The following is a 25,496-nucleotide window of genomic DNA, read 5'->3' on the forward strand; positions in this document are numbered from 1 at the left end:
ACAAACTTTCTGTGCCTCTGTTTTCTTACGAATAAAAGTGGAGAAATAATAGTACACACCCCAGTGGGGTTATTGTGTGCATTAAATAAGATGAAAAAAAAGTAAAGGGCTAGAACAGTGCCTGGCATATAATCAGAGGCTCAAAATAAGTGAGTGCGTGCTAAGTCGCTTCAGTTGTGTTCAACTCTTTATGACCCTATGGGCTGTAGCCCTCCAGGCTCCTCTGTCCATGGGATTCTCCAGGCAAGAATACTGGAGTGGGTTGCCATGCCCTCCTCCAGGGGAACTTCCTGACCCAGGTTCTCTTACAACTCCTGCATTGGCAGGCAGGTTCTTTACCACTAGCGCCACCTGGGAAGCCCAAAATACTTGAGCTAATGTGATATACCATCAGCTTCCCTGATGGCTCAAGCGGTAAAGAATCCGCCTGCACTTCAAGAGACACAGGAGACGGGGGTTCGCTTTCTGCGTCGGGGAGATTCCCTGAGGAGGGCGTGGCAACTCGCTCCAGTATTCTTGCCTGGGATATCCCACGGACATAGGAGCCTGGCAGGCTATAGCCCATGAGGTCGCAGAGTTGGACGCGACTGAGCACAGCACACACAGTGTAATATACTTATTACATTAGCTCAGGTATTTTGTGAGCCAGAAGCTCAGGAGAAACAGTTTAGTTCTAAGGACAAACCACAAAACCGTACCGCAGGCTCGAAACAGTGAAACATAAAGCAGCATTTATTTTTCAAAAGCAACTGACACGCCCAGCACTGGGCTAGGATCCGCCCAGTCCTTATTAAATATGGCAGCGAGAAAGGCCGACCTACTGCGGCTGCGCGCACGGAAACTCCGCCCTGCACCGCCTTCGCCTCGGCTCTCCCCGCCCTGCTGACTCCCGGGCGGGGATCACCTCCTCCCCACCTCAGCCGAGGTGTGGGGAGAGTGCTGGCTGGGGCGCGCACGCGCAGACGGCGGCCGTGCTTGGCAGATCTTTGCGAGGCGCCTGTCACATGAGCCGCGGGCCCGCTCCGCTCCCCCTCCTCCTGGCTGGGCTGTGAATGAAGCTCTGCCGGCTACGTGGGGCGCTAGCTCAACTTAGTGTCCCGGACGCCAGAGCCGACTGAGCGCTCGGCCCGCCGGCGGCGGACACGGGCTCCGTCGCTCCGGATCTCGGCGACAGGTAAAGACAAATGGGCTGTCTCTACCGCAGCAGGTCTTAGGCGGGCCGCTGGTCCCCGGCCCACCCCCAGAGAACCCCCTGGGCTCAGAGGCACAGGGGAGGCGCTCCCCCGCTGCCTCGGCCCCCGGAGATGGGGGTTCCCTGTGCCTGGCCGCCACCGCCTGGCACTCGGAGGAGTTAGAACGGCCAGTTCTAGCCAGTGCAGGGCGGCATCTTCCAGGGAGCCCAGCCCTATTCTCCGAGCCAGGGTCCCTGCGCTGTCCCAGCGAAGTTTCCTCGCGGAGCCGCGCCAAGCCCGCCCAGCTTTTGAATGGGGGAGGGAGGTTAGCTGCAGGCGTCCCCTTTCCACGATTGGGGCAGGGTGGCTTTGGCTGGTAAAACCTCGTCGAGGCCCCGTTCTTATCTATCCTGCTCTGGGCTGGCAGGTTTGTGTGGGTCGTAACGAAGAGGAGTCCAAGCTCTCGAAAAAGTAGTTGCTTCATTTTCCTTTTCCCACTTAACGCGGGGAGCTGGTTTTCTCCTGACTTTACAGGCTTGCGCTCGAGCGCCTTCTCCTCAAGGGAAAAACTTTTTACCTTCACGTTGATGTGCGTGTACCTTATTAATATTTCAGAGCAAATCACGTTTCGGGAGTGCCAAGTGAAGTTGTACGTGTGCCACATGATAACGTCAGTGTAAGCTACCCTGAATAAGTGAGGGAAATCCAGAAGTGTGAAGTATAAAAAGCCAGTAAGAATCTGCTTTATGCATACTTCATAGATTTATTAGCAGCTGCCTAGGTTTGACTTCGGAGATGTTAAATTCTCCTGGTCCCATGAGGCGCATATCAGTACTGCATGCTAAATAAGAGGAGAAAAAAAAGGCAAACCCAAACAAACTGCTCTAGGTTCCAGATAAGTCATCGAAGCAATTTTCCTGGTGATTCCATCCTGGGACTTTGTGAGTTCCTAGTTTCTTGGACTTCGCAAGCCTTTCCTTAGCCAAAGCATTGTCTTTTCTCTATTGGCTTCTTGGGGTTAGTGTGCACCTTCACACTTTCGTCCTTAAAAAAAGTCATTTCCATGAATAAGAGGGCTTCCCTGGTGGCTCAGACGGTGAGGAATCTGCCTGCAATGCAGGAGACCTGGGTTCAATCCCTGGGTCGGAAAGATCCCCTGGAGAAGGAAATGGCTACCCACTGCAGTAGTCTTGCCTGGAGAATCCCATGGACAGAGGAGCCTGGCGGACTACAGTCCATGGGGTCGCAAAGTGTCAGACACGATTGCGCTACTAAGTATACAACCATGCATGAATAATAATAGACAAAATGAGATTGGTAACTTGATATTTTTTTATCTAGTTGATAGGTACCTGAGCGTTTATGTTACTCATTCCTCTTATATATATATATTTGAGCTTTTCTGTTAAAACCTTGGCTAACTATCTGTTAAGTAAAACTCAAATCTAAAACAACGGCAAAAAACATCATTTAAAAAAGGCCAAAATGATGGCTGTCAAGTTCGTGTTAGTCTTTAGTGTGTCTGCTGTCAGCACTTTGACTTAGAGGGTGGAAGTGTTGCTTGTATGAAAGCTATGGAAATCGCAATCTACTTTGAAGTTCCCTGGGTCAAAAAGGTGAGGAATGTTTCTTAGAAAAAGCAGATTGGCTTGTATACTACATAAGGAAGACCACTCTAATACTTAAGAACTTGTTTAAATGGACAAGCAAAGTGTTTAATATAGTCATCTTCTAAATCAAACAAAGTAGTCAGACCTTTCATATTTTTCTCCCATTCCTAGTGCCTTTCATATCCTTTCAAGCAGTACTGTCCAAAGACTGAATTTGACATTTTAAAAATAGAAATTATCTGAATTAATTTGGTTTTACTTAAATTAATGTTCTCTTTTTACATTTTTCTTTTCCTTTGGTTCTTTTCCTTCCTGATTATAAAAGCAGTCTAAGCTCCTACAGGACATTGGCAAAATGTGAGAAAATATAATGAAGTGGAGAGGAAGCACCACGACCTTGAGGGCATGGCTGTTACACAAGATCCATTTTAAAACTTTAGTCCCAAATTTGCTCTCCTTTCTATGAAAAATTTTCATGTAGAGTTGGCCATTTTGAGGGTTGGGAAGGGCATTGGATATTATGCTGTTCTTCATTCCCCAAAATGTGCAACTTAGAGGTCGCATCAAGAGACACTTAATAGTTATCTCATCTAACCACCCATCCTTTGAGATTCTGAAACCTATGTACTGAAGATCCAGTGATTCATGCAGAATTGGAGAACACTCAAGGGCAATATTAACTGACTCTAGATTTCCCCATTCTTTTTTCAGTGATACCTTGCTGCTTAGGTGGAAATATGACACTTGACTGTCTCTGCTTATGCAAAGAGAGGTCCAGAGAGGGACAGGAGATAATTTTCAAGGATTTGAATGTTTTTCATTTAGGTATTCGTTTTCTTGTTGACATTTTCAGGTTCCAGCTTGAGCATTCTGCAGAAAACAAGACGATACAGCTGCTGTTCTCTCCACATCCCAGTCGAGTCTCCCTACAAAACTGGGGGGTCTGGGAAACTCTGAGCTTGCTGACCTCAGCGTGGGAGAGAATAGGATCAAGATGGCCACGTGGCAGGGTAAGAAGTTAGTACTTACTCCTCCAACTGGTTTTTCCTCCTTCTCTATCCTCTACCACAACCCAAACCCCCAAGCCAGAGGCAGGCAGCCAGGCAGCTGTTTCTTTAATTTAACCGTTTGTCTTCGCCAGGACAAAGCTTTTTAGTTCAAAAGGACTTGCTGCTAGCTAGTTCCGATTATTTTAAAGTAGGAGTGAAGGGGTGTGTGTGGAGAGTAGGAGTAGCAGGAAAATGTCGTGCCAGGAGCATTTTCAAAGAACTGCCTTCATTTGAACATGTGCTCATGGGGGTTATAGGTCAGGAGATGGAGGATATTTTTTTCATATTTCAGTTTGTTTCTGGCAAATTTCCATCATAAGGTTCTCAAAGGTGGAGGAGACAGATGTCAGCACCTCTCTGGCTTTCTCTTCTCAATAAAGACTTTAAAGGCTATTCAATGTTATATGTTAATATTAATGCCTGTTCTAATACAATGGAATGACTTGAGAGCAAAGCTTAATGCTATCTTGCCTGATAGAGCACATCTCTTGTGAACCTGTGATTTCTTATCACATAAGTAACTTTCTTTTTATTTGTGGTGGGTTTTGAAGAGTATCAGAATCTCCAGGGATGCATGGGATTTTTATGTTTATCATAAGGGAGTATGAGTTTAAGAAATAATAGACAAACACTACGTAAATTGGTCTGTGACCCAAAAAAGGTTAAGAACCACTTAGATGGAGTAGAATGAAGGGAGCTCAAATGTCTATAAATATTCAACAGGTAGGTTTGTTGGTGGTCTGATGTTTCTTTAAAAACTGTCTCCTGTTGGTTATGGCTGTAACAAGTATTTTTGATATGCTAGGGTTGTCACTTTAAAGATACTTGTTGAAATAAGATTCAGCCTATATGCCTGGTTTGACTCACCCAATGGGCATTTATCAGGAGAAGTTTGGATATTCTTGTTTAAATTCTGAGACATTCTTTAATTCAACAAGTAGAATATAGAAATGAGTAAGATGCAGAGCCCTAGAGGGTTCCTTGTCTTATTGAGGAGACAAACTATATAAGCAAATAGTTGTGTTGGGTTGAATAAGTGTTATAATAGAGACGCAAAATGTGATGGATGCTCAGAGAAAAGCATAATGAACTGTGGGTTTTGAGCTGGCCTAAAAAAAATGAAAAATGAGTGGGAGTTTGCCAGATGGGCAAATGAGGGAATTGCATTCTGGGCAGACAGAGAAGCACTGTTTGGGAACTTCCAAGTTGCTCTGTTGGCCTCATGTGAGATGTGTGGGCCACGACCTCGGATGAAGCAGGAAAGGTAGTCAGAGGCCAGATGATAAAGAACCTTGTATGTCCTAGGAAGGATTTCACACTTTATCCCAAAGACAAAGATTCTAAACAGGAAAGTAACATCATCAGGTTTTGTTTTAGAAAGATTACTTTGGCAGCATTATTGAGGTAGGGTTGGAGCTGGAGAGAATGGAAACCAAGAACCAGTTGGAACGTTTCTGGTATAGTGGCTTAGGGAAGAGATGGTAAGGGTCTGAGAAGAAGGAGGGGCAGCAAGGATAGAGAGAATGAGATGAATTCTGTGAACATTCTGTAATTGGATGTGGGAGGAACCGAGCCTGGGTTGACACCCAGTTTTGGGTGCCTGGGGCCAGTGGTGCCTTTCATTGAGACGGGGACCATGAAAGGAAGTGACAGGGGTGTGGGGGTGGTGGGAAGTTAGTGTACTGCATTTGGTTTGGCCTGTTTTGTTTGAGATACTGTGAGCTGTCAGGTCAGTGTTTAAAAGACAGTGCTAAAAGTATGGAATTAGAGTTTGTGCAGGTGGGGAGCTAAAGTTGTGTTCCTGAGTGCATGCTAAATTGCTGTAGTCGTGTCTGACTCTTTGTGACCCTATGGACTGTAGCCCGCCAGGCTCCTCTGTCCATTGGGATTCTCCAGGTAAGAAAACTGGAGTGGGTTGCCATTTCCTTCTCCAGGGGATCTTCCCCATCCAGGGATCAAACCTGCGTCTCTTGCATTGGCAGGTGGGTTCTTTACCACTAGTGCCATCTGAGAAGCCCTAGAGTTTGTACAGGTGGGGAGCTAAAGTTTTGTTCTTAATGATGCATAAAAAGTATGTGTTTTCTTTCTGTTTAATGGAAATGTCATTAGTAAGTTAATGATTTATAATAAAAACACTTTAATGGATAACAGTTCTTAATAAAAATGTCATAATTTCTTAATAAGTAATATATTTTGCTATCTCAGGCCCTGAAATTTGATCTGCTTAAAATCACATTGGAGGCAAACAGCTTTTCTAGCATTAATGAAGAAGAGGGGGAGTATTCCACAGAAGTAACTGCAACTCATTCCTTGCTTTGTGCAGCGTCTGAAGTGACAAGCTTAGTATAGTGATAGTTTGGGTGGCAGTATGGTAGAATAGTTATAAGTGTGGGTCTAGGTTCAACTGCATTGGTTGTGTCACTTGGTAGCTGTGAGACCTTGGGCAAGTCCCTTAATCTCTTTGTGTCTCATTTTTCTCTTTTGTAAAATGGGGATAACAATAGAACTCAACCTTGAAAGGTTGTTTGACGATTAATTAAGTTAATATTAAACAAAACACTTGGAACATAGTAAGTGCCATAAAAGTTTGTGCCACTGGTTTTAGTAGTAAGCCATTTAGAATATTGTCTATCATACAATAAGTGCTCAGTAAAATTTAGCAATGGGCTTCCCAGGTGGCTCAGTGGTAAAAAATCTGCCTGCCGAGAAAGATAAATACCATATGATCTCATTTATACATGGAATCTAAAGAAGAAAAAAGCAGCTCACAGATTCAGACAATGGATTGGTGATTGCCAAGGATGTGGGGGTGGGGTTGGGTGAAACGTGTAAAGGAAGACAAAAGATACAAACTTCCAGTTATAGAATAAGTAAGTCATAGGAATGTAATGTATAGCATGGTGCTTCTAGTTAATAATACTCTAGTGTATATTTGAAAGTTGCCAAGATAATCGATCTTAAAAGTTTCCATCACAGTAAGAAAATCTGTAACTGTGTATGGTGATAAAGGTAAACTAGACTTGTGGTGATTGTTTAAATATACATGCAAATACTGAATCAATATGTTATATCTCAATAAAAACTTATAAATAAAAAAAACCCAGAAGAATCCACTTGGCAGTACAGGAGCTACAGGTGACAAGGATTCAATCCCTGGATTGGGAAGATCCCTTGGAGGAGGAAATGGCAAAACCCACTTCAGTATTCTTGCCTGGAGAATCCCAACGGACAGAGGAGCCTGGTGGGCTGCAGTCAGGGGGTGCAAAGAGTCAGACACAACTGAGCGACTGAGCACGCACACACAAAATTCAGCAATAGCTGTTATTGTTACTAATACTCCTATTAGTATTACTACTGCTGCTTCTACTACTGTCATTATTATTTGCTATATTCTGGAATGGACCTGGGACCCCATTCTGTGGAGGGAATTTCGGGTTGTCCTTGGAAGGCCTGTCCCACAGTAGTCTATTTGGGTCTTTTTTTTTAATTTATTTTTTATTTGGAGGATAATTGCTTTACAATGTGTTAGTTTCTGCTGTACAACAACATGAATCAGCCATATGTACACATATATCCCCTCCCTCTTTTGTTTGGGTCTCTATGTAGAGGTTTAGATCTGAAGAGATCCTTAGAAAATGTCTAGCCCAACCCCTAGAGGTTTAGTGACATGCCCGTGGTCAAATAGGTTAGTAGCAGTGACAGAACTAAAATTCAGGTCTCCTGATTCACTATTCCAATTTTTTTTTATTGACTCTTGGAGCAGGGAATGTGTGGTTCTGTCCTCAGCTCAAGGAAGCTCTGAGTCAGTTTCTGCATCTGCTAGAGAAACTCTTCAGAGGTGGAGGAAGCCAAGTGTCGTTAGTCTCTCAGGTCAATGCTGTCTAGTTCCTCCGTGGAGAACTGGATCAGAATTCCCATACCTCTTAAACATGGCCAACATAATTATTTTGACTTTGTTTGATGGAGTTCTCTAAGACGTTTCCTGGCCATTTTAAACAGAGTTTACTGAGCATAATTTAATATTTTTGATAACTCAGGTTCATCATTAATAACATCAGTTTTATTGGCCTAATGGTCAAGAAAATATTGAAGAGAATACTAGCCAAATTGGGGTGGGATGGGGGTGGAGACTTGTGTTGTCAGGTGCCATTTATTTATGCAGTTAACATCCAGCGCCATTTGTGCACCAGGCACTATGTAGAGCCCTGGAGATGGCAGTGGTCAGGACACACAGGAATGGGCTCCGATGTCACAGAACTTACTGACGAGGATAAAAGTAGCATTTCAAGTTTATGAAATGGTTTATTTAACAAACATGCTGGAGAAACTTGGAAAAATGACACCAATGTAAATTTAGAAGGATTAAAACAGTGTTTCTTAATAAAAGAGGGGGGTGCATTGGAAGTGCCTTTTAAAAATATTCCTGCTCAGTTCTCATCCCCTCAAATTGTGATTCAGTCTTAAGACCTGAGCATTTAAAGAAGTGCTGTAAGCAATTCTGATGCATAGTCCTGTTTGGGAACTGCTGCATTAAAGAATTAAAAGTTTAAAAAATGATAAAGGAACTCAAAAAATATAGGAGAATACTCACATAATTTGGGGGTAGGGAAGGTATTTGTATGCATAATATGAAAGGTAGACTAATGAAGAAAAAGTTTGATATAATCAACTATGTGAAAATTTTAAATTTCTACACAAAACTATGTGAGAACTTGAAAACAATTGCAAAAAGACTCATTATCCTTAGTATATAGACTCACAGCTTAATAAGAAAAATACAAGTATTTTACTAGAAAAATGTGCAAAGGATGGGAATAGGAAAATACATAAGCAGAAATCCAGATGGCCAATAAACGAAAAAATGTTCTGTCTCAGTAGTAGTCAAAGAAAGGGGGAATCAAAATGGCATACCATTTTCTCCAATATAATTTGCAGTCATTAAAAAGAAATGACAAAATGCAGCTTTGGCAAGGACACAAGCAAGTAGGCATTCGCGTACACTTCTGATGGGAATGTCAATTTGGCAATATTTGTCACAAGCTTTAAAAAACATGTTTATCTTTTCACCCAGCAATTCCTTTTCTTGGATTCATCCTAAGGAAATAATGAAGGGTGTGCAGAAAGATGTATCAATAAGAATATTGATTGTAGCATTTTCTAGTGGGGAAAATTGATAACGCTTGCATTCTGATGCATTGATACAGTGGAATACTGTAATTACTAAAATGTTAATGTGGATTAATTATACTTATTAAGATAGAAGTGGGTTCACAATATGGTGTTAAATGGTGGGGGTGGGAAGCACATCCCAAATTATCAGCAGTTAAAAGTGTGGGCTCTGGGCTTAGAGCTAGATGGAAATCCCAGCTTTATGAGCTGCATGGTTTTGGGAAGTTACTTACGTTGTGTCCAACTCTTTGTGACCCCATGGACTATACAGTCCATGGAATTCTCCAGGCCAGAATGCTGGAGTGGATAGCTGTTCCCTTCTCCAAGGGATCTTCCCAACTCAGAGATCGAACCCAGGTCTCTCACATTGCAGGAGGATTCTTTAATGTCTGAGCCACCAGGGAAGCCCATCCTCAACTTCCACATTAGTTAAAAGAGGGATAAAATAGAAGTGAACCTAACAGTTCCCAACCTGTATGTCCATTAGGATCACCTGGGGATCTTTAAAGCCCACCCAAGCCCAAGCCTCACCCAGACCGATGAAATATGAATCTCTAGGAATGAGATCCAGTGCTCAGGGATTGAGGCCCACCAGGTGACTCCGGTGTGCAGAGGAATTGGAAACTGCCGAGTGAATCTGTAGGATGGTTGCAAGGATTACATCAGAAAATGATGAGAGTAAAGTGAGTCAGAAAGAGAAAAACAAATATCATATTAACACATATATGTAGAATCTAGAAAAGTGGTATAAATGAATTTATTTGTAAAGCAGAAATAGAGACACAGACACAGAGAACAAACTTATAGATACCAAGGGTGGAAGGCTTGGGTGAATGGATTGGGCGATTGGGATTGACATATAGAAACTATTGATACTGTGTGTAAAATGGATAACTAATGAGAAACTACTGTATAGCACAGGGAACTCAGTGCTCTGTGGTGACCTAAATGGAAAGGAAATACAAAAAAGAGGGACTATACATATACATATAACTGATACACTTTGCTGTACAGTAGAAACTAGCACAACATTGTAAAGCAACTATACTACAATTTTTTTTTTTTAAAAAAAAGAGTCCAGTAAAAAGCGAGAAAAAAAGAAGATCACAGTGCCTGGCATATGGTAAGTACTCAATACATGGTAACTATTATTAGTAACTGTTACTTTTTATTATTAATAGTATCCCATATTAATATATGTGTCACGTCCATATATGTTTCATACAAAGAAAAGTCTAAGGGGATAGACACCAAAGTATTTTTTAAAATGCGGTTGACTTTCTTTTTGTTTATTTGTATCTTTTAATTTTTCTGTATATAACATAGATTCCTTGTTAATTTTTACAAGTATAATTTCTGAAGGAACTATCAGATATATGTACACAACTGTATATACTAAGGTATTTATAAATGGTGACAAACTAACATAGGGGAATGTTAGTAAATTATGACAGGTCCACAGAGTAAAATATCAGGCTATTAAAAATCAAGACCAATGCCAAAGAAAATCTTCATGGTATAATGGAAGAGTATGGGATTATTCTATTTCTGTCTTTTCAATGTAACTGGGAGTTTATGTGTATCTCTGTGTGTTTACATCTGTATACCTATGAATGTGATGATAAATACAGAATGGATGGAAATGATCCAAAGTTGTTGAACTGGCTGTCCCCAGGTAGTAGGATGCATTTATATTTTTTCCCTTTTGTACTTGTATTTTCCACATTTTATATAATAAATATGTATTTCTTTTAAATCAGAAAACAAGTTATTTGGAAATGAGGTATAAAATAGCAGTGCGTCCAACAAGGAAAGAAGTGAATTGTGTGGGCTTCTAGACAGCTGTTTCAGCCTTTCTGTGCCCTCGACCTCCAAATAAAAAACAAAACACACTAAATCCCTGAGGGTTTTGTTAGAGCAGTTTTTTTTTTTTTTTATATTAATTCTTCCTTAAGTATTCTTGTAATTTTTGGCTGTCTCTCCTATTGACTCCAAAAAAACTCTTTTGAGAGTGAGACTGGGGACAGGAAAAGTGTGCAAAAATGGGGAAATTACACTTAATCTAGTGTGGGAGTTACATAATGAGGTGAAGTGGCAAAATATGTCCGGGTAAGCATGAAAATAAAACAGATGCAGTGAGAAACTGTTCTGTTGGCTTCAGATCCGAGGGAAGTAAATTTCAACCTTGCAGGTTTTTTTTTTTTTTTTTTTTTAGCGCATCACAGTGTATTTGTAAACATTCTGGTGATTTAGCTAACACTTGGGCACCAAGGGGAGCATCACAAAGCAGTCAGTGAATTGATCACAGAGTTTCAGTGTGAAATCTCGATGGCTGTGTGGCTTGATGATTGGACCACCATCACCTAGGAAAAGCCATCTGGTCCTGTTCTGTTGACCAAAACGTTAGTATGTGTGTGACTCTCAAATAAAAGGGATGGTGTTAGCACAGGAGTAAAGAAACCGAGTCTTCACTCCCCTCCTTTTTTCTCTGGTGCAGTGTCTCAGCTATGGCAGGTACAGGAAATGAGTTCTTCGTCTCTCTGCATTATTGCCCTACCACAACTCCTCAGTGGGGCAGAATGGGATGGGGTATGGATTAAGATGAAAAACACTGAGTAGGGGGTAACCAAAAACAGACTTTCAGAAAATTTTTCTCTCAGAGCCAGCTATTCCTTCCCAAGCATCCAGTGTGGAAGGAACATGGGCCTTGGAATCCGGTACACCTGCATTTGAGCCCATTTCTGCCAGTTGGTAACCAGAGTTCCCTAAGCTCCAAAAGCCTCAGTTATGTCCTCTGGGGTCAAGTGTAGTCTCTGGAGACAGACTCCCTGGGTTTGTATCCTGGCTCTGTTGCTGCTAGTTATAGGCATTACTTCATCTCTTTGGGCCTCACCCTCTTCTGTAAAATGGGGTTAATAATAATCATACTTCAAAGGATATATTGCGTCACTCTGTACTATTTATAATTACATGTGAATCTACAAATTATGTTTTTATCTCAATATAAAATTTTAATTAAAGAGAATGGGAAGAAAGACTTTCTCCTCCATAACAATAATAGTGTTCACACTCAAGGAATTATCACCTATACAATACTTTTATGTAGTTTATAGCCTATAATTATTTTTTTTCAATTATCCTAAAGTATCTTTTATAGCATTTTTGAGGAGGCATTTGGTATCCAATCAAGGGACAAGTATTTGATTATCTGTCCCTTTCGTTCCTGTTTCTTTGTTTCATTGAGATACATTGACAGTTTTGAAGAAGCCAGAACAGTTGTCGTATAGAAAACATTCCTCAGTTTGGCTTTGTGTGATTGTTTTCCTGAGATTAGATTTGAGTTCTGTGTTTTTGGCAAGAAATTTACATAGGTGATGTTGAGTATGTCCACTGCATTACATTTTGGGTGAAGACATGTAATGTCAGTTTACCCTGTTATTGGTGATGCTAAAGTAATCATTTATTAAGGAGGTGTCTGCCATATCTCTTCATTGCTGAGGTTCTGTTTTTTATAGGTAATTAATATAAAATATCTTTGGCATGGTACTTTAAGACCTTATGAATATCCTGTTTCCCAAATCATTCCTCCAACAGTTTTAGCATTAATTGGCAATCTTTACTCGAATTTCTGAAAAGCAATACTTTTTCTAATTTTATCATCCCTCATTTTTTTTAAACTGGAATTCATCTATAAGGAAGTGCTCCTCCATATTTTATTTTTTATTTAACTATAGTTGATTTACAGTATTATGTTAGTTTCAGGTGTATAGCTTCAGATTCTTTTCCATAATAGGTTATTATAAGATACTGAATATAGTTCCTTGTGCTATATGGTAAATCCTTATTGTTTATCTATTTTATTTATAGTGATGTGTATCTATTAATCCCATACTCCTAGTTTGTGCCTCTCCTTCTTTGGTAACCATAAGTTTGTTTTCTCTGTCCGTGAGTCTGTTTCTCTTTTGTAAATAAGTTGATTTGTATTATATCTTTAGATTCCATATGTAAGTGATATCATATAGTATTTGTCTTTGGTTGACTTATTTCATTTAATATGATAGTCTCTAGATCCATCTATGTTGCTGAAAATGTCTTTATTCTTTTTTATGGCTGAGTAACACTTGATTGTATATATTTACCATATCTTCTTTATCCATTCATTTGTCAATGGACATTTAGGTTGCTTCCATGTCTTGGCTGTTGTAAATAGTGCTGCAATGAACATTGAGGTGCATGTATTTTTTTCAAATTCGTTTTCACATTTTTCATATATATGCCCAGGAGTGGGATTGCTGGATCATATGGTAGTTCTACTTTTAGTTTCTTAAGACACCTCCAGACTGTTTTCCATAGTGGCTGCACCAATTTACATTCCTACCAACAGTGTGGGGCTCCCACAGTTTTTAAGAGAAACAAATTGCATCCCAAAAACAAATGCTCATTTTTTTCCTCCCGGGAAGTTTCTTTTTTAATTGTGGTAAAATACACATAAAAATTGCCAGTTTAGCTATTTTAAAGTACACAATTTAGTGACATTTGGTACATTCACAGTGTTGTGAGTACTCTTTAGTTCCAGGACATTTTCATGACATTTCCAAAAGGAAATCCCTACCCATTAAAAAATAATAATCATGTTGTCCTTTTTTATTATCATATCCTTTTGCATAGAATAGTGTTTCCCTCACACAGTTGTAGGTGACAGTGAGAATCACCAAAATGCCTGGCCTGTCATGGCTTTTTCATTGTATTATAATTGTGACAGAAAGAAAAAAATCACTATGCTCTTACAGGAATGTTTTTCAACTGGAAAGAATCTTCTGTTTCCAGAGTCTCATCTTGCACAGGAAGAAACTGAGGCCCAAGGAGACTCATTCTGGTCATACAGCTGTCACATGGGGCACAGAGCCAGGATTAGGCCCCCAGCTTGATAATCAGTGCCAATCTGGGTGCCTGTTTAGCCCTACTGCATTACACTGCTACCACTTCCGCAGGCTTGTCTATTTTATAATTTTCTGCTAAATGTTTGTCTTTTCCTACTGTTGCTTTCCCTGCTTTATTGCTGTTTTGAAAAGTTTGGTTTTTTTCCTCCCCAAAGAATTGCTTTGTCATGGAGTCTTCCAGGATGTGTTTTTTTCTTCCTGTGCCTCTGTTAGCATTTTTGAAATAAACTATAGGTTCCTTAGGTTTTAACCAGAATTGTGAGTCAAAGCTTCCTGTTTCATGTAACACTGTTCTGTGTGTGGCGGGGCAGGGGGAGGGAGGCCCAGAAAGTTTCACTATGGGTGGCAACAAATGTCAGATTTTTCTTCTTCCCATCTTCTGTTTTTTAAAAAATTAATTTATTTTATTTTTGGCTGTGTTGGTTCATTGCTGCACACAGGCTTTCTCTAGTTGCGGAGAGCAAGAGCTACTCTCTATTTGCCGTGCATGGGCCTCTCATTGCAGTGGCTTCTCTTGTTGCAGAACAGGGGCTCTAGGCGTGTAGGCTCAGTAGTTGTGGCGCACAGGGTTAGTTGCTTTGTGGCATGTGGAATCTTCCCGGACCAGGGATCAAGCCCTTGTCCCCTGCATTGGCAGGCAGATTGTTTACCATTGGACCACCAGGAAAGTCTCCTACCTTCTGTTAACATGCCGGTATTTATAGACCTGTTGTCAGACCAGAGAAGCTGTTGAGGAGTTAATAGGGTTGGTAACTCCCTAGTAATGGCATATCTTCATGCTTTTCAACCCAATACCATTCAGGTGTGAGGTAGCATTTTATTGTATTTATTTAGGATTTCTGCCCTTATTACTTCCATGAAGAGCATCACAGAATCCACTGCCCTCCCTTGGCCTGGCCTGACCTATGTGTGGCCATCTGTGACTAAGCACTGAATATTCCCAGGTTGAAATCATGATCTTTCCTATTTAGCTTGAGAATGATGAGAGGCAGATGAACAAGGGAATGGGCACTATCCAAATGCCAAACTCTGCCAACGGCTTCTTTTCCTTGGGTTCTGGACCCTGGTAACCAATAATAATAGAACTTCTTATATTCGCTATACTGCTTGATCCACTATCCGCCCAGATATTAAAGCCAAAAGTTTGTATGGCATCACATGGTCCTTGCCATTCCCCACATACAGTCTGGTCTTGATGGCCTAAAGCATTTCAGTAGGTCACATTCCTGGCAAATGTCTACTTATCTTTCAATCATCAGCTCAGAGGTCATCTCTTTTCTGTAGCCCTTCCTGAAACCCTGCCTATCCTCTGGTAAAATTCGCTTCTTTGTGTATTTCCCCTCCATATTGTATATCCCTTGAGGGCATTGACTATTTTTGTTCAGTACTTTTGTTTTTGTGTCTTCCGTATGCCAGACATTGTGTTGGGTGGGTGCTGGGAATATAGTAGTGGCCACAAAAGTCATGATTCTTGTCCTTCTAAGCCTTGAAGTCATGTGGGAAAGTTGGAATGCAAACAAATAAATGCACAAATGTTTCATTATAAAGCGTCATGAGTGCTATAACATCCTCTGAAAAAGAATAATAAACGAGACATAATTTTTTGGGAGGAAAGGTCTTCGGAAAAGTGACAGGTTTGGCTGAGGGTGAAAGATAAGCAGGAATTATCCAAGCGAAGAGTTGAGGGAAGGGCATCCCAGGCAGAGGAAACAAAGTGGAAATCCCTGAGGTGGAAAGAACCTGGATTCTTCCCTAGCACAGCCCAGTGGGGCTGTACCATAGTGAAGAAGGTACAAAGGGGCATGGGATGAAATTGGAAGGAAGGGGGACTTCCCTAGTGGTCCAGTGGTTAGGACTCGGCACTTCCACTGCAGGGGGCACAGGTTCGATCCCTGGTTGGAGAACTAATATCCTACATGACAAGCAGTGCAGCCAAAAAAAAAGAAAAAAGGAAAAAAAAAGAAGAAATTGGAAGGGTGAGCAGAGGACTGGTTACTGGTCACATAGGGTTTCATAGGCCATGTAACCAAGTATCCTAAGTGCAGTGTGGAGGCTTTGCAGATAGATTGGACAGAGCAGGGTATCAGTGAAGGAGAGGGGAGTGTCTCTATCACTTTTTTAAAAAATTAATTTTAATTGGAAGATAATTACTTTACAATACTGTGATGGATTTTGCCACACGTTGACATGAATCAGCCATGGGTGTACATGTGTCCCCCCATCCTGAACCTCCTCCCAGCTCCCTCCCCACCCCATCCTTCTGGGTTGTCCCAGAGTACCGGCTTGAGTGACCTGCTTTGTGCATCGAACTTGCACTGGTCATCTGTTTTACATATGGTAATACACATGTTTCAATGCTGTTCTCTGAAATCATCCCACCCTCGCCTTCTCCCACTGAGTCCAAAAGTCTGTTCTTTACATCTGTGTCTCTTTTGCTGCCTTGCATATAGGATCGTCGTTACCATCTTTCTAAATTCCGTATATATGTACATTAATATATAGTGTTTGTGTTTCTCTTTCCAACTTACTTCACTCTGTATAATAGGCTCCAGTTTCATCCACCTCATTAGAACTGACTCAAATGCGTTCCTTTTTATGGCTGAGTAATATTCCATTGTGTATATATACCAAAACTTCCTTACCTATTTGTCTACTGAAGGACATCTGGGTTGCTGCTTCCATGTCCTAGCTATTGTAAACAGTGAACATTGGGGTACTTGTGTCTCTTTCAATTCAGGTTTCCTTGGTGTGTATGCCCAGCAGTGGAATTGCTGGATCATATGGCAGTTCTATTCCCAGTTTTATAAGGAATCTCCACACTGTTCTCCATAGTGAATGTACCAGTGTGCATTCCTACCAACAGTGTAAGAGGGTTCCCTTTTCTCCACATCGTCTCCAGCATTTATTCTTTGTAGACTTTTTAATGAGATGATGCCTCATTGTGGTTTCGATTTGCATTTCTATGATAATGAGTGATGTTGAGCATCTTTTCATGTATTTATTAGCCATCTGTATGTCTTCTTTGGAGAAATATCTGTTTAGTTCTTTTGCCCACTTTTTGATTGGGTTGTTAGTTTTTATGGTATTGAGCTGTATGAACTGCTTGTATATTTTGGAGATTAATTCTTTGTCAGTTGTTTCGTTTGCCATTATTTTCTCCCATTCTGAAGGCTGCCTTTTCACCTTGCTTATAGTTTCCTTCATAATACAAAAGCTTTTAAGTTTGATTAGGTCCCATTTGTTTATTTTTGTTTTTATTTCCATTACTCTGGGAGGTGGGTCATAGAGGACCTTGCTGTGATTTATGTCAAAGAGTGTTCTGCCTATGTTTTCCTCTAAGAGTTTTATAGTTTCTGTTCTTACATTTAGGTCTTTAATCCATTTTGAGTTTATTTTTGTGTATGGTGTTAGAAAGTGTTCTAGTTTCTTCCTTTTACAGGTGGTTGACCAGTTTTCCCAGGACCACTTGTTAAAGAGATTGTCTATTCTCCATTGTATATTTTTGCCTCCTTTGTCAAAGATAAGGTGTCCATAGGTGTGTGGATTTATCTCTGGGCTTTCTATTTTGTTCCATTGATCTATATTTCTGTCTTTGTGCCAGTACCATACTGTCTTGGTGACTGTAGCTTTGTAGTATAGTCTGAAGTTAGGCAGGTTGATTCCTCCAGTTCCCTTCTTCTTTCTCAAGATTGCTTTGGCTGTTTGGGGTCTTTTGTGTTTCCATACAAATTGTGAAATTATTTGTTCTAGTTCTGTGGAAAATATCATTGGTAGTTTGATATGGATTGCATTAAATCTATAGATTGCTTTGGGTAGTAGTATACTCATTTTCACTCTATTGATTCTTCCAATCCAAGAACAGGTATATTTCTCAATCTGTTTGTGTCATCTTTGATTTCTTTCATCAGTGTTTTATAGTTTTCTGTATACAGAAAGTATTTTATTCTTTTTGTTGCAGTGGTGAGTGGGATTGTTTCCTTAATTTCTCTTTCTGATTTTTCATTGTTAGTGTATAGGAATGCAAGAGATTTCTGTGTGTTAATTTTATATCCTGCAACTTTACTATATTCATTGATTAGCACTAGTAATTTTCTGGTGGCATCCTTAGGGTTGTCTATGTAGAGGATCATGTCATCTGCAAACAGTGAGAATTTTACTTTTTCTTTTCCAATCTGTATTTCTTTTTCTTATCTGCAGTGGCTCGGACTTCCAAAACTATGTTGAATAGTAGTGGTGAGTGATACCCTTGTTTTTTGTTCCAGATTTTAGAGGCAATGCTTTCAGTTTTTTGCCATTGAGCGTAATGTTTGCTGTGGGTTTGTCCTATATGGCTTTTATTATGTTGAGGTAAGTTCCTTTCATGCCTACTTTCTGGAGAGTTTTTATTATAAATGGGCGTTGAATTTTGTCACTTTTGCATACCAGCTGTCTAGCAGCGAGTGCCTGCCACATACTATGTGTTCATTGAGGCTTTGTTTAATGAGTAATATTTGCCTGGCCTTCCTACCAGGATTTCCATGAATATTAAAGTAGGTAAAATATGCTAAAGTGCTTTGCAAAATGTAGAATGTTAAACAAGTGTTATTCTATTAGATGTGATTCACTGGATTCTATGCAGTGATGCTTACAGATGTTCACTACCATTGGTGTGCGGGGGAGGGAAACAAATTTTAAACTAGTGAAATGTCAACCAGGTCATTCCAAGCCATGAATACATTAATGTACTCACTCCTTACATATTCAAAGTGTGCCTCTATTACCAATGCCTTTAACTAATTATGGGTGAGTGTAAACCACCTTGTATCACACCATTATGTAGCACTCCTGGTGTTAGAGATAATTATGTTGTCAGAAGCAGTATAGGTTTCTCTTCTTTGCTGAATTCTCTCAATAAAATCTCTGAGCCTAAAGAATTCATTATTGAAGAGCTGGATAAATTGTGAAGAGTAGCACCCTGTGAATTTGCATTTGGATGGGGCAAGGTTAATCACAGCAGGGTGTGGCTGCCACTGGCCATGGCATCTAGTTTTCTTGACTGTTAAACATGTAACAAAATCATCAATGCGCTGCTATTTTTGTGTCAAATATCTGGTTCCTTATCTGAACTGCAGGAACTTCAGACCAGGTGATTGACTTTTTTAAAGCCCACCCTTTGTGCAATGTTGGTGGGAGTATAAATTGTTGGAGCCCATTTGGAGGGCAGCTTGAACATTCTTACCAAAATGTAAAATATGTGTCCCTTTTGTCCCAGTGACTCTAGTCTAAAAAGAAACTGCACAAAAGCCATTTGTTCCCTGGATGTTAGGTGCCTCATTATTGCCATTTATTCACTATTGATAAATGTTCATCATGAGAGACAGGTTACATTAATAATGGTGTATTCATTAAAAAGAGTGAAGATGGCCAAGATAGATTTTAAGTGAGAAAAGAAAGGTCCAGAATGGTATTGTATGATCCCATCTGTACAGCAGAACAAAGTGGGGAGGTATAGGTTAGATAGATCTGAGTTTGTATGCGTAAGTAATTTACATATGCATAGACATCTTCTGGAAGTGATGCTCATGAAACAGTTATCAGTTCTTTTAGATTAGGAATGGCTAGCTGCAAGCTGTCATTTTCACTTGACACTTTTCTATATTGCTTGACTTGTTTACAACAAGCTATACTGTCTTTTAATAATAGTCACTAGATTCTTTTCTTGACACTGTTATACGAAGAAATGAAAGATGTAACAGTGGTTGAGGTGAGGTTCAGGTCTGAAGCACAGGAGGCAGAGTCTGGACAAATCAAAGGCCTTTGAAAACTACCAGGGTATTGTCATGACCAGGAGGCTTGGGGGATGAGGTGGGGTGGGTGTGGCTTTGTTAAAACTTAATACTAAGAAAATGAGATAAAATTAGGTGAAAATCATGATTTTGTTAGGTTTTCTAGATGAAGCAATTTTAATTATGTTATTAGTTTTGATACATGGATATTTATCACCTAAGTTGCATAATAATTGTATTCTAGGCCACAGGTAAACAATTAAGTGTCTGAATAAATATCTGTTGTTCTTGTTCCACTTGTTTAAATATTGTAAGTGAATGTCACACTATAGTTTCTTAAGCTTTTTTGCTTATGGAGGAGGAATGCCAGTATAGTCTTATGTTTGAGGCAGAGAAGATTTAAGTTATCTGTATTTGCATAATAAAGTTATGATTCAGTTAAATCTTCAAATGCTTCAGGCTCATTTTTAGCCCACTCTCTCCTCACAAAAGAAGGCAAAAACCTGAGCTTCCAGAAGTAAAAGTTACTCCCGGTTGAATGTCCTCTTGATTTGGTATCAGGAATAGTTCCCTCACCCAGTTGTGTGTATGTGGAGACAAGAGTCACTCTCCAGTCTTGGCTGAACCTGGTTCTTTAGTATTTGGAATTTTAGCCAGGAGATGAATGGTAAAAGACTTAAAAATGGATTAAGAAGCAAGACAGGTTTTACTGTAGGATGTATAATTGTATGTCTGTGTAATTGGGCAGGTGGCAGAGGCTGGAGGGATGGAAAGAAGTGTGAGAAAGAAGAAAGGCTAAGGACTTTCAGGCTGAAGATGGGCGTAGAAAGACTGGAATCATAGAGAGTGCCACTTTTGAGAGATGTTTCTGGTTCTAGAAACCATAGAGCATGAGGAGCTGCCTGTACTGTGGCTTTATGTTGAGCCTGAACCCAGACCTGGAAGTTATGCTTAGAGAACAGACAGGAAGATTTTTGTCATTGCTGATGATCACAGAAGCTGTTAGAAATGTCCCCAGCTTGGACTAGACATAAAGGAGGGGGAAACTGGGAGAAGAAACAGACATCCTAGAAAGACAGGCAGGTGGGAAGGAGATACTGGAATTGCAGAGGATTAGTTGGGAGATTGTTGCAGTGTGAGGGCCTGGATATAATATGTTAATTTGGGAGAATTAAAGGAAGAAGGATAGGGCTTCTCTTGTAGCTCAGTTGGTAAAGAATCTTCCTGCAGTGCAGGAGACCCATGTTTGATCCCTGAGTCGGGAAGATCCACTGGAGAAGGAAATGGCAACCCACTCCAGTATTCTTGCCTGGAGAATCGCATGGACAGAGGAGCCTGGCAGGCTACAGTCCATGGGGTTGCAAGAGTTGGATACAACTTAGCAACTAAACCACCAAAGGAAGGCTAAATGTGAGAGACATCACAAAAGAAGATATGACAAAGCTTGGCTACTGGTCAACTTTGGAGGAAGAAGCAGAGTAAAGAACAACCCAAGATTTCACATTATTTAACAAAAACATTGTGAACCAAAAGTAGCCATTGTAACGTAAAAAGGTGATAGGAGTTTTTATTAGCTTTCTAGATTAAGAGAAAATCTGCTTCTTAGTACAATTGACTTGTTGTTCAGTCATTTAAGTTGTGCCTTGACTCTTTGCTGCTCTGTGGAACTGTAGCACAACAGGCTGCCCTGTCCTTCACTATCTTCTGGAGTTTGCTCCAATTCATCTTCTGGAGTTTGCTCCAATTCATGTCCATTGAGTCAGTGATGCTATCTAACTCTTTTTTCCTTCTGTCTTTACCCGAATCAGGGTCTTTTCCAATGAGTCAACTCTTCGCATCAGGTGGTCAAAATATTGGAGCTTCAGCTTCAGCAACAGTCCCTCCAATGAATATTCAGGGTTGATTTCCTTTAAGATTGACTTCCTTTAAGATCAGTCCTTTAAGATTGATCTCCTTGCAGTCCAAGGAACTCTCAAGAGCCTTCTCTAGCACCACAGTTTGAAAGCATCGATTCTTCGGGGCTCAGCCTTCTTTATGGTCCAAATCTCACATCCATACATGACTACTGGCCAAACCATAGCTTTGAGTATAGGGACCTTTGTTGGCAAAGTGATGTCTCTGCTTTTTAATACACTGTCTAGGTTTGTCATGTCTTTTCTTCCAAGGAGTAAATGTCTTTTACTTTCATGGCTGCAGTCACCGTCACCAGTGATTTTGGAGTCCAAGAAAATAAAATCCGTCACTGCTTCTGCTTTTCCCCCTTGTATTTGACTTACTGGTTTATAATCAAATTATTTAACCGTCCTTTGTCAGTATTTACTCATCTGTAAAATATAGTGTTACCTGTAACTGAAAATCCTCTGAAATAGCATAGATTGTCTGAGTGTTTTTTTTTTTTTAACCTTCATATTTCAGAATTTGAGTGCTTGTGCTCAGTAATGTAAATTGAATCTCAGTGTGAGTACACTCACTTTTATATATTATATTGGCAAAACAATAATCACAATATTGATAATGAAGTGTCGTTTCCCTCTTCTGAACTTCTGCTTCTGTTACTGCCTCTAACTAATTGCCAGATGAATTCTAACACCCGTCTTATAATATCTTTTCTATCATTATCTCAAGCTGCTGTTTAAATTCTTTATTATGGTTTAACTTTTAAAACTGTTTATATTAGCTCCCCATATAGAGTAGAAAATACTTGAGGGACAGGAACATTCATGTTTCTAATGCCTTAAATAGAGGCACCCAGGAAAGTTATTGATTTGTTTTGACCAGTTCATATGGTATAGTAGGACTGTCTCTCCTTTTGTTTTGTCCGTTATGCCTTATTAATATGGCCTCAGGTAATACTGAGTTTTTCACAGCTACATCTTACTAGGAGCTCATAATGAGCCCAAAGCCTACTTCTTACTCCAAGTATGTCTCTGTCTCTTTCTCACTTTCTTTTTTTTTTTTTCTCACTTTCTTTTTAAATATTTTTATTTACAAAAATCTTTCTGTCTAGGCTTTTACTTAAACCTTAATGTAGTTAAATTTTTATTTCTTGTTCATCCTGTTAGTTTTAACATTATTGTTGTACATATGTCGTGAATATCTTTACCCAAGTAATTAATAAAATAGTGCATGGTGTATTAGTTTTCTATTGCTGTACAATAAATTACCACAACTTTAGTGTCTTATTTCACAGTTTCCATGGTTCACGAGCCTGTCATGGCTTCGCTAGGTCCTTTGCTCCTTCTCTCAGGCTGTAATCAATGTGTTGGTTGGGACCACAAGTCTCACCTGAGGCCTTGGGGTCTTCTTCCAAGCCTACATACCTGTTGGCAGAATTTAGTTCTTTAGTTGGTTGTAGGATTCTTCACATCCTAGTGGCTAGTTGTAGTTCCCTGCAACATGGCCCTCTTCATAGGCACTTCACAACATAGTAGTTCACTTCATCAAGGCCAGCAAAGGACAAAGTCTGTATGTCACCACAGCAAGAAGGAATCATAGTAAACATGGGAATGACATCCATCACCCTTGCTGTATTCGGTTGGCTAGAAGCTGGTCACAGGTCCCACCCTTACTCGAGGCAAGGGCATAATAAGCTCCAGGAGGTAGGAATTATTGGCGGTAGCCTACAAGTGTCTGTCACACATGGCATAAAGCTGAATGAGGCTAATTGAAGACTTGCAATTTACCATTAAGCCATCAGATCAGTTCAGTCACTCAGTCATGTCAGACTTGTTGCGACCCCATGGACTGCAGCATGCCAGGCCTCCCTGTTCATCACCAACTCCCAGAATTTACTCACGCTCATGTCTATTAAGTCGGTGATGCCATCCAACCATCTCATCCTCTGTCATCCCCTTCTCCTCCCACCTTCAATTTTTCCCAGCATCAGGGTCTTTTCCAATGAGTCAGGTCTTCACATCAGGTGGCCAAAGTATTGGAGCTTCAGGTTCAGCATCAGTCCTTCCAGTGAATATTCAGGACTGATCTCTTTCAGAATGGACTGGTTGGATCTCCTTGCAGTCCAAGGGACTCTCAAAAGTCTTCTCCAACACCACAGTTCAAAACCATCAATTCTTTGGCACTCAGCTTTCTTTATAGTCTAACTCTCACATCCATATATGACTACTGGAAAAACCATAGCTTTGACTGGATGGACCTTTGTTGGCAAAGTAATGTCTCTGCTTTTGAATATGCTGTCTAGGTTGGTCATAACTTTTCTTTCAAGGAGCAAGTGTCTTTTAATTTCATGGCTGCAGTCACCATCTGCAGTGATTTTGGAGCCCAAGAAAATAAAGTCTGTCACTGTTTCCATTGTTTCCCCATCTGTTTGCCATGAAGTGATGGGACCAGATGCCATGATCTAAGTTTTCTGAATGTTGAGTTTTAAGCCAACTTGTTCACTCTCCTCTTTCACTTTCATCAAGAGGCTCTTTAGCTCTCCCTCACTTTCTGCCATAATTATGGTGTTATCTGCATATCTGAGGTTATTGATATTTCTCCCGGCAATCTTGATTCCAGCTTTTGCTTCATCCAGTCCAGCATTTCTCATAATGTGCTCTGCATATAAGTTAAATAAGCAGGGTGACAGTGTACAGCCTTGACAAACTCCTTTCCTGATTTGGAACCAGTCTGTTGTTCCATGTCCAGTTCTAACTGTTGCTTCTTGACCTGCATACAGATTTCTCAGGAGGCAGGTCTGTTGGTCTGGTATTCACATCTCTTGAAGAATTTTCCACAGTTTGTTGTGATCCACACAATCAAAGGCTTTGGCATAGTCAATAAAGCAGAAGTAGATGTTTTACTGGAACTCTCTTGCTTTTTCTATGATCCAACGGATCTTGACAATTTGATCTCTGGTTCCTCTGCCTTTTGTAAATCCAACTTGAACATTAAGCCATCAAGGGATACCTACTGAGCAAGGCTGTTCTAACAGCTGTGACTCTTTATTGTCATTCAGTGAACGTTTCTTTTTTCATCTTGCTTACAAAGATATATTGCAAGGTGATGTTGAATAATTTACCTAATATCATTCATCATGTGGGGCCTTCCACTGAGACAAAGAGCAGTGAAACAGGAGTAGAGCTGTGGAGATGGAGATTTCAGTTAGGATATCTTTAGATATCCAAGTAGAGATTCATCTTGCCAAGTTTGGGGCTTCCTAAAGGGTTTGGGCTTCCCCAGTGGCTCAGATGGTAAAGAATCTGCCTGTTATGCAGGAGACCCAGGTTCAATCCCTGGATTGGGAAGATTCTGTGGTGAAGGGTATGGCAACCCACTCCAGTATTCTTGCTTGGAGAATCCCCATGGGCAGGGGAGCCTGGAGAGCTATAGTCCATAGGGTAGCAAAGAGTTAGACATGACTCAGTGACTAACACTTTCACTTCACTTTGCACTGGAGTAGAGATTTGGGAATCTTTCTTATAAAGATGGGGCTTCCCTGGTGGCTCAGATGGTAAAGAATCTGCTTCCAATGCAGGAAACCCAGGTTCGATCCCTGGGTCAGGAAGATCCCCTGGAGAAGGGAATGGCAACCCACTCCAGTATTCTTGTCTGGAGAATCCCATAGAAAGAGGAGCCTGGTGGGCTACAGTCCATGGGTTCACCAAGAGTCAGACATGACTGAGCGACTAATGCACACACGTGTAAAGATGGTAAAATTTTGTCTAGGGTGTGTGTATAGTTTGAGAGAGGAAAGGTACCAAGGGTGAGGTTCTGGGGAAACCGGAGTACTTCGAGTCCCCTGACCTCCTAATCCAAGAAGTTAAGTGGAAAAAGGAAACAAGTTATCCAGCTT

The 25,496-nt window shown here is 40.5% G+C and overlaps 1 protein-coding gene across 1 annotated transcript in view; it reads left to right on the forward strand.

The window, feature by feature from the left end:
* Nucleotides 1–905: 905 nt before the first annotated feature.
* The window catches only part of CLCN5 (chloride voltage-gated channel 5), a 183,792-nt gene continuing 159,201 nt past the window's right edge, over nt 906–25,496 (forward strand). Inside the window, exons 1-2 of the mRNA XM_005887626.2 lie at nt 906–1,174; nt 3,636–3,792. Of these exons, the coding sequence (XP_005887688.2) occupies nt 3,777–3,792 (16 nt within the window). The 5' untranslated portion in view covers nt 906–1,174; nt 3,636–3,776. The remainder of the gene's footprint in view (nt 1,175–3,635; nt 3,793–25,496) is intronic.

This window comes from Bos mutus, chromosome X, assembly GCF_027580195.1.
Source record: "Bos mutus isolate GX-2022 chromosome X, NWIPB_WYAK_1.1, whole genome shotgun sequence".
Taxonomy (NCBI): domain Eukaryota; kingdom Metazoa; phylum Chordata; class Mammalia; order Artiodactyla; family Bovidae; genus Bos; species Bos mutus.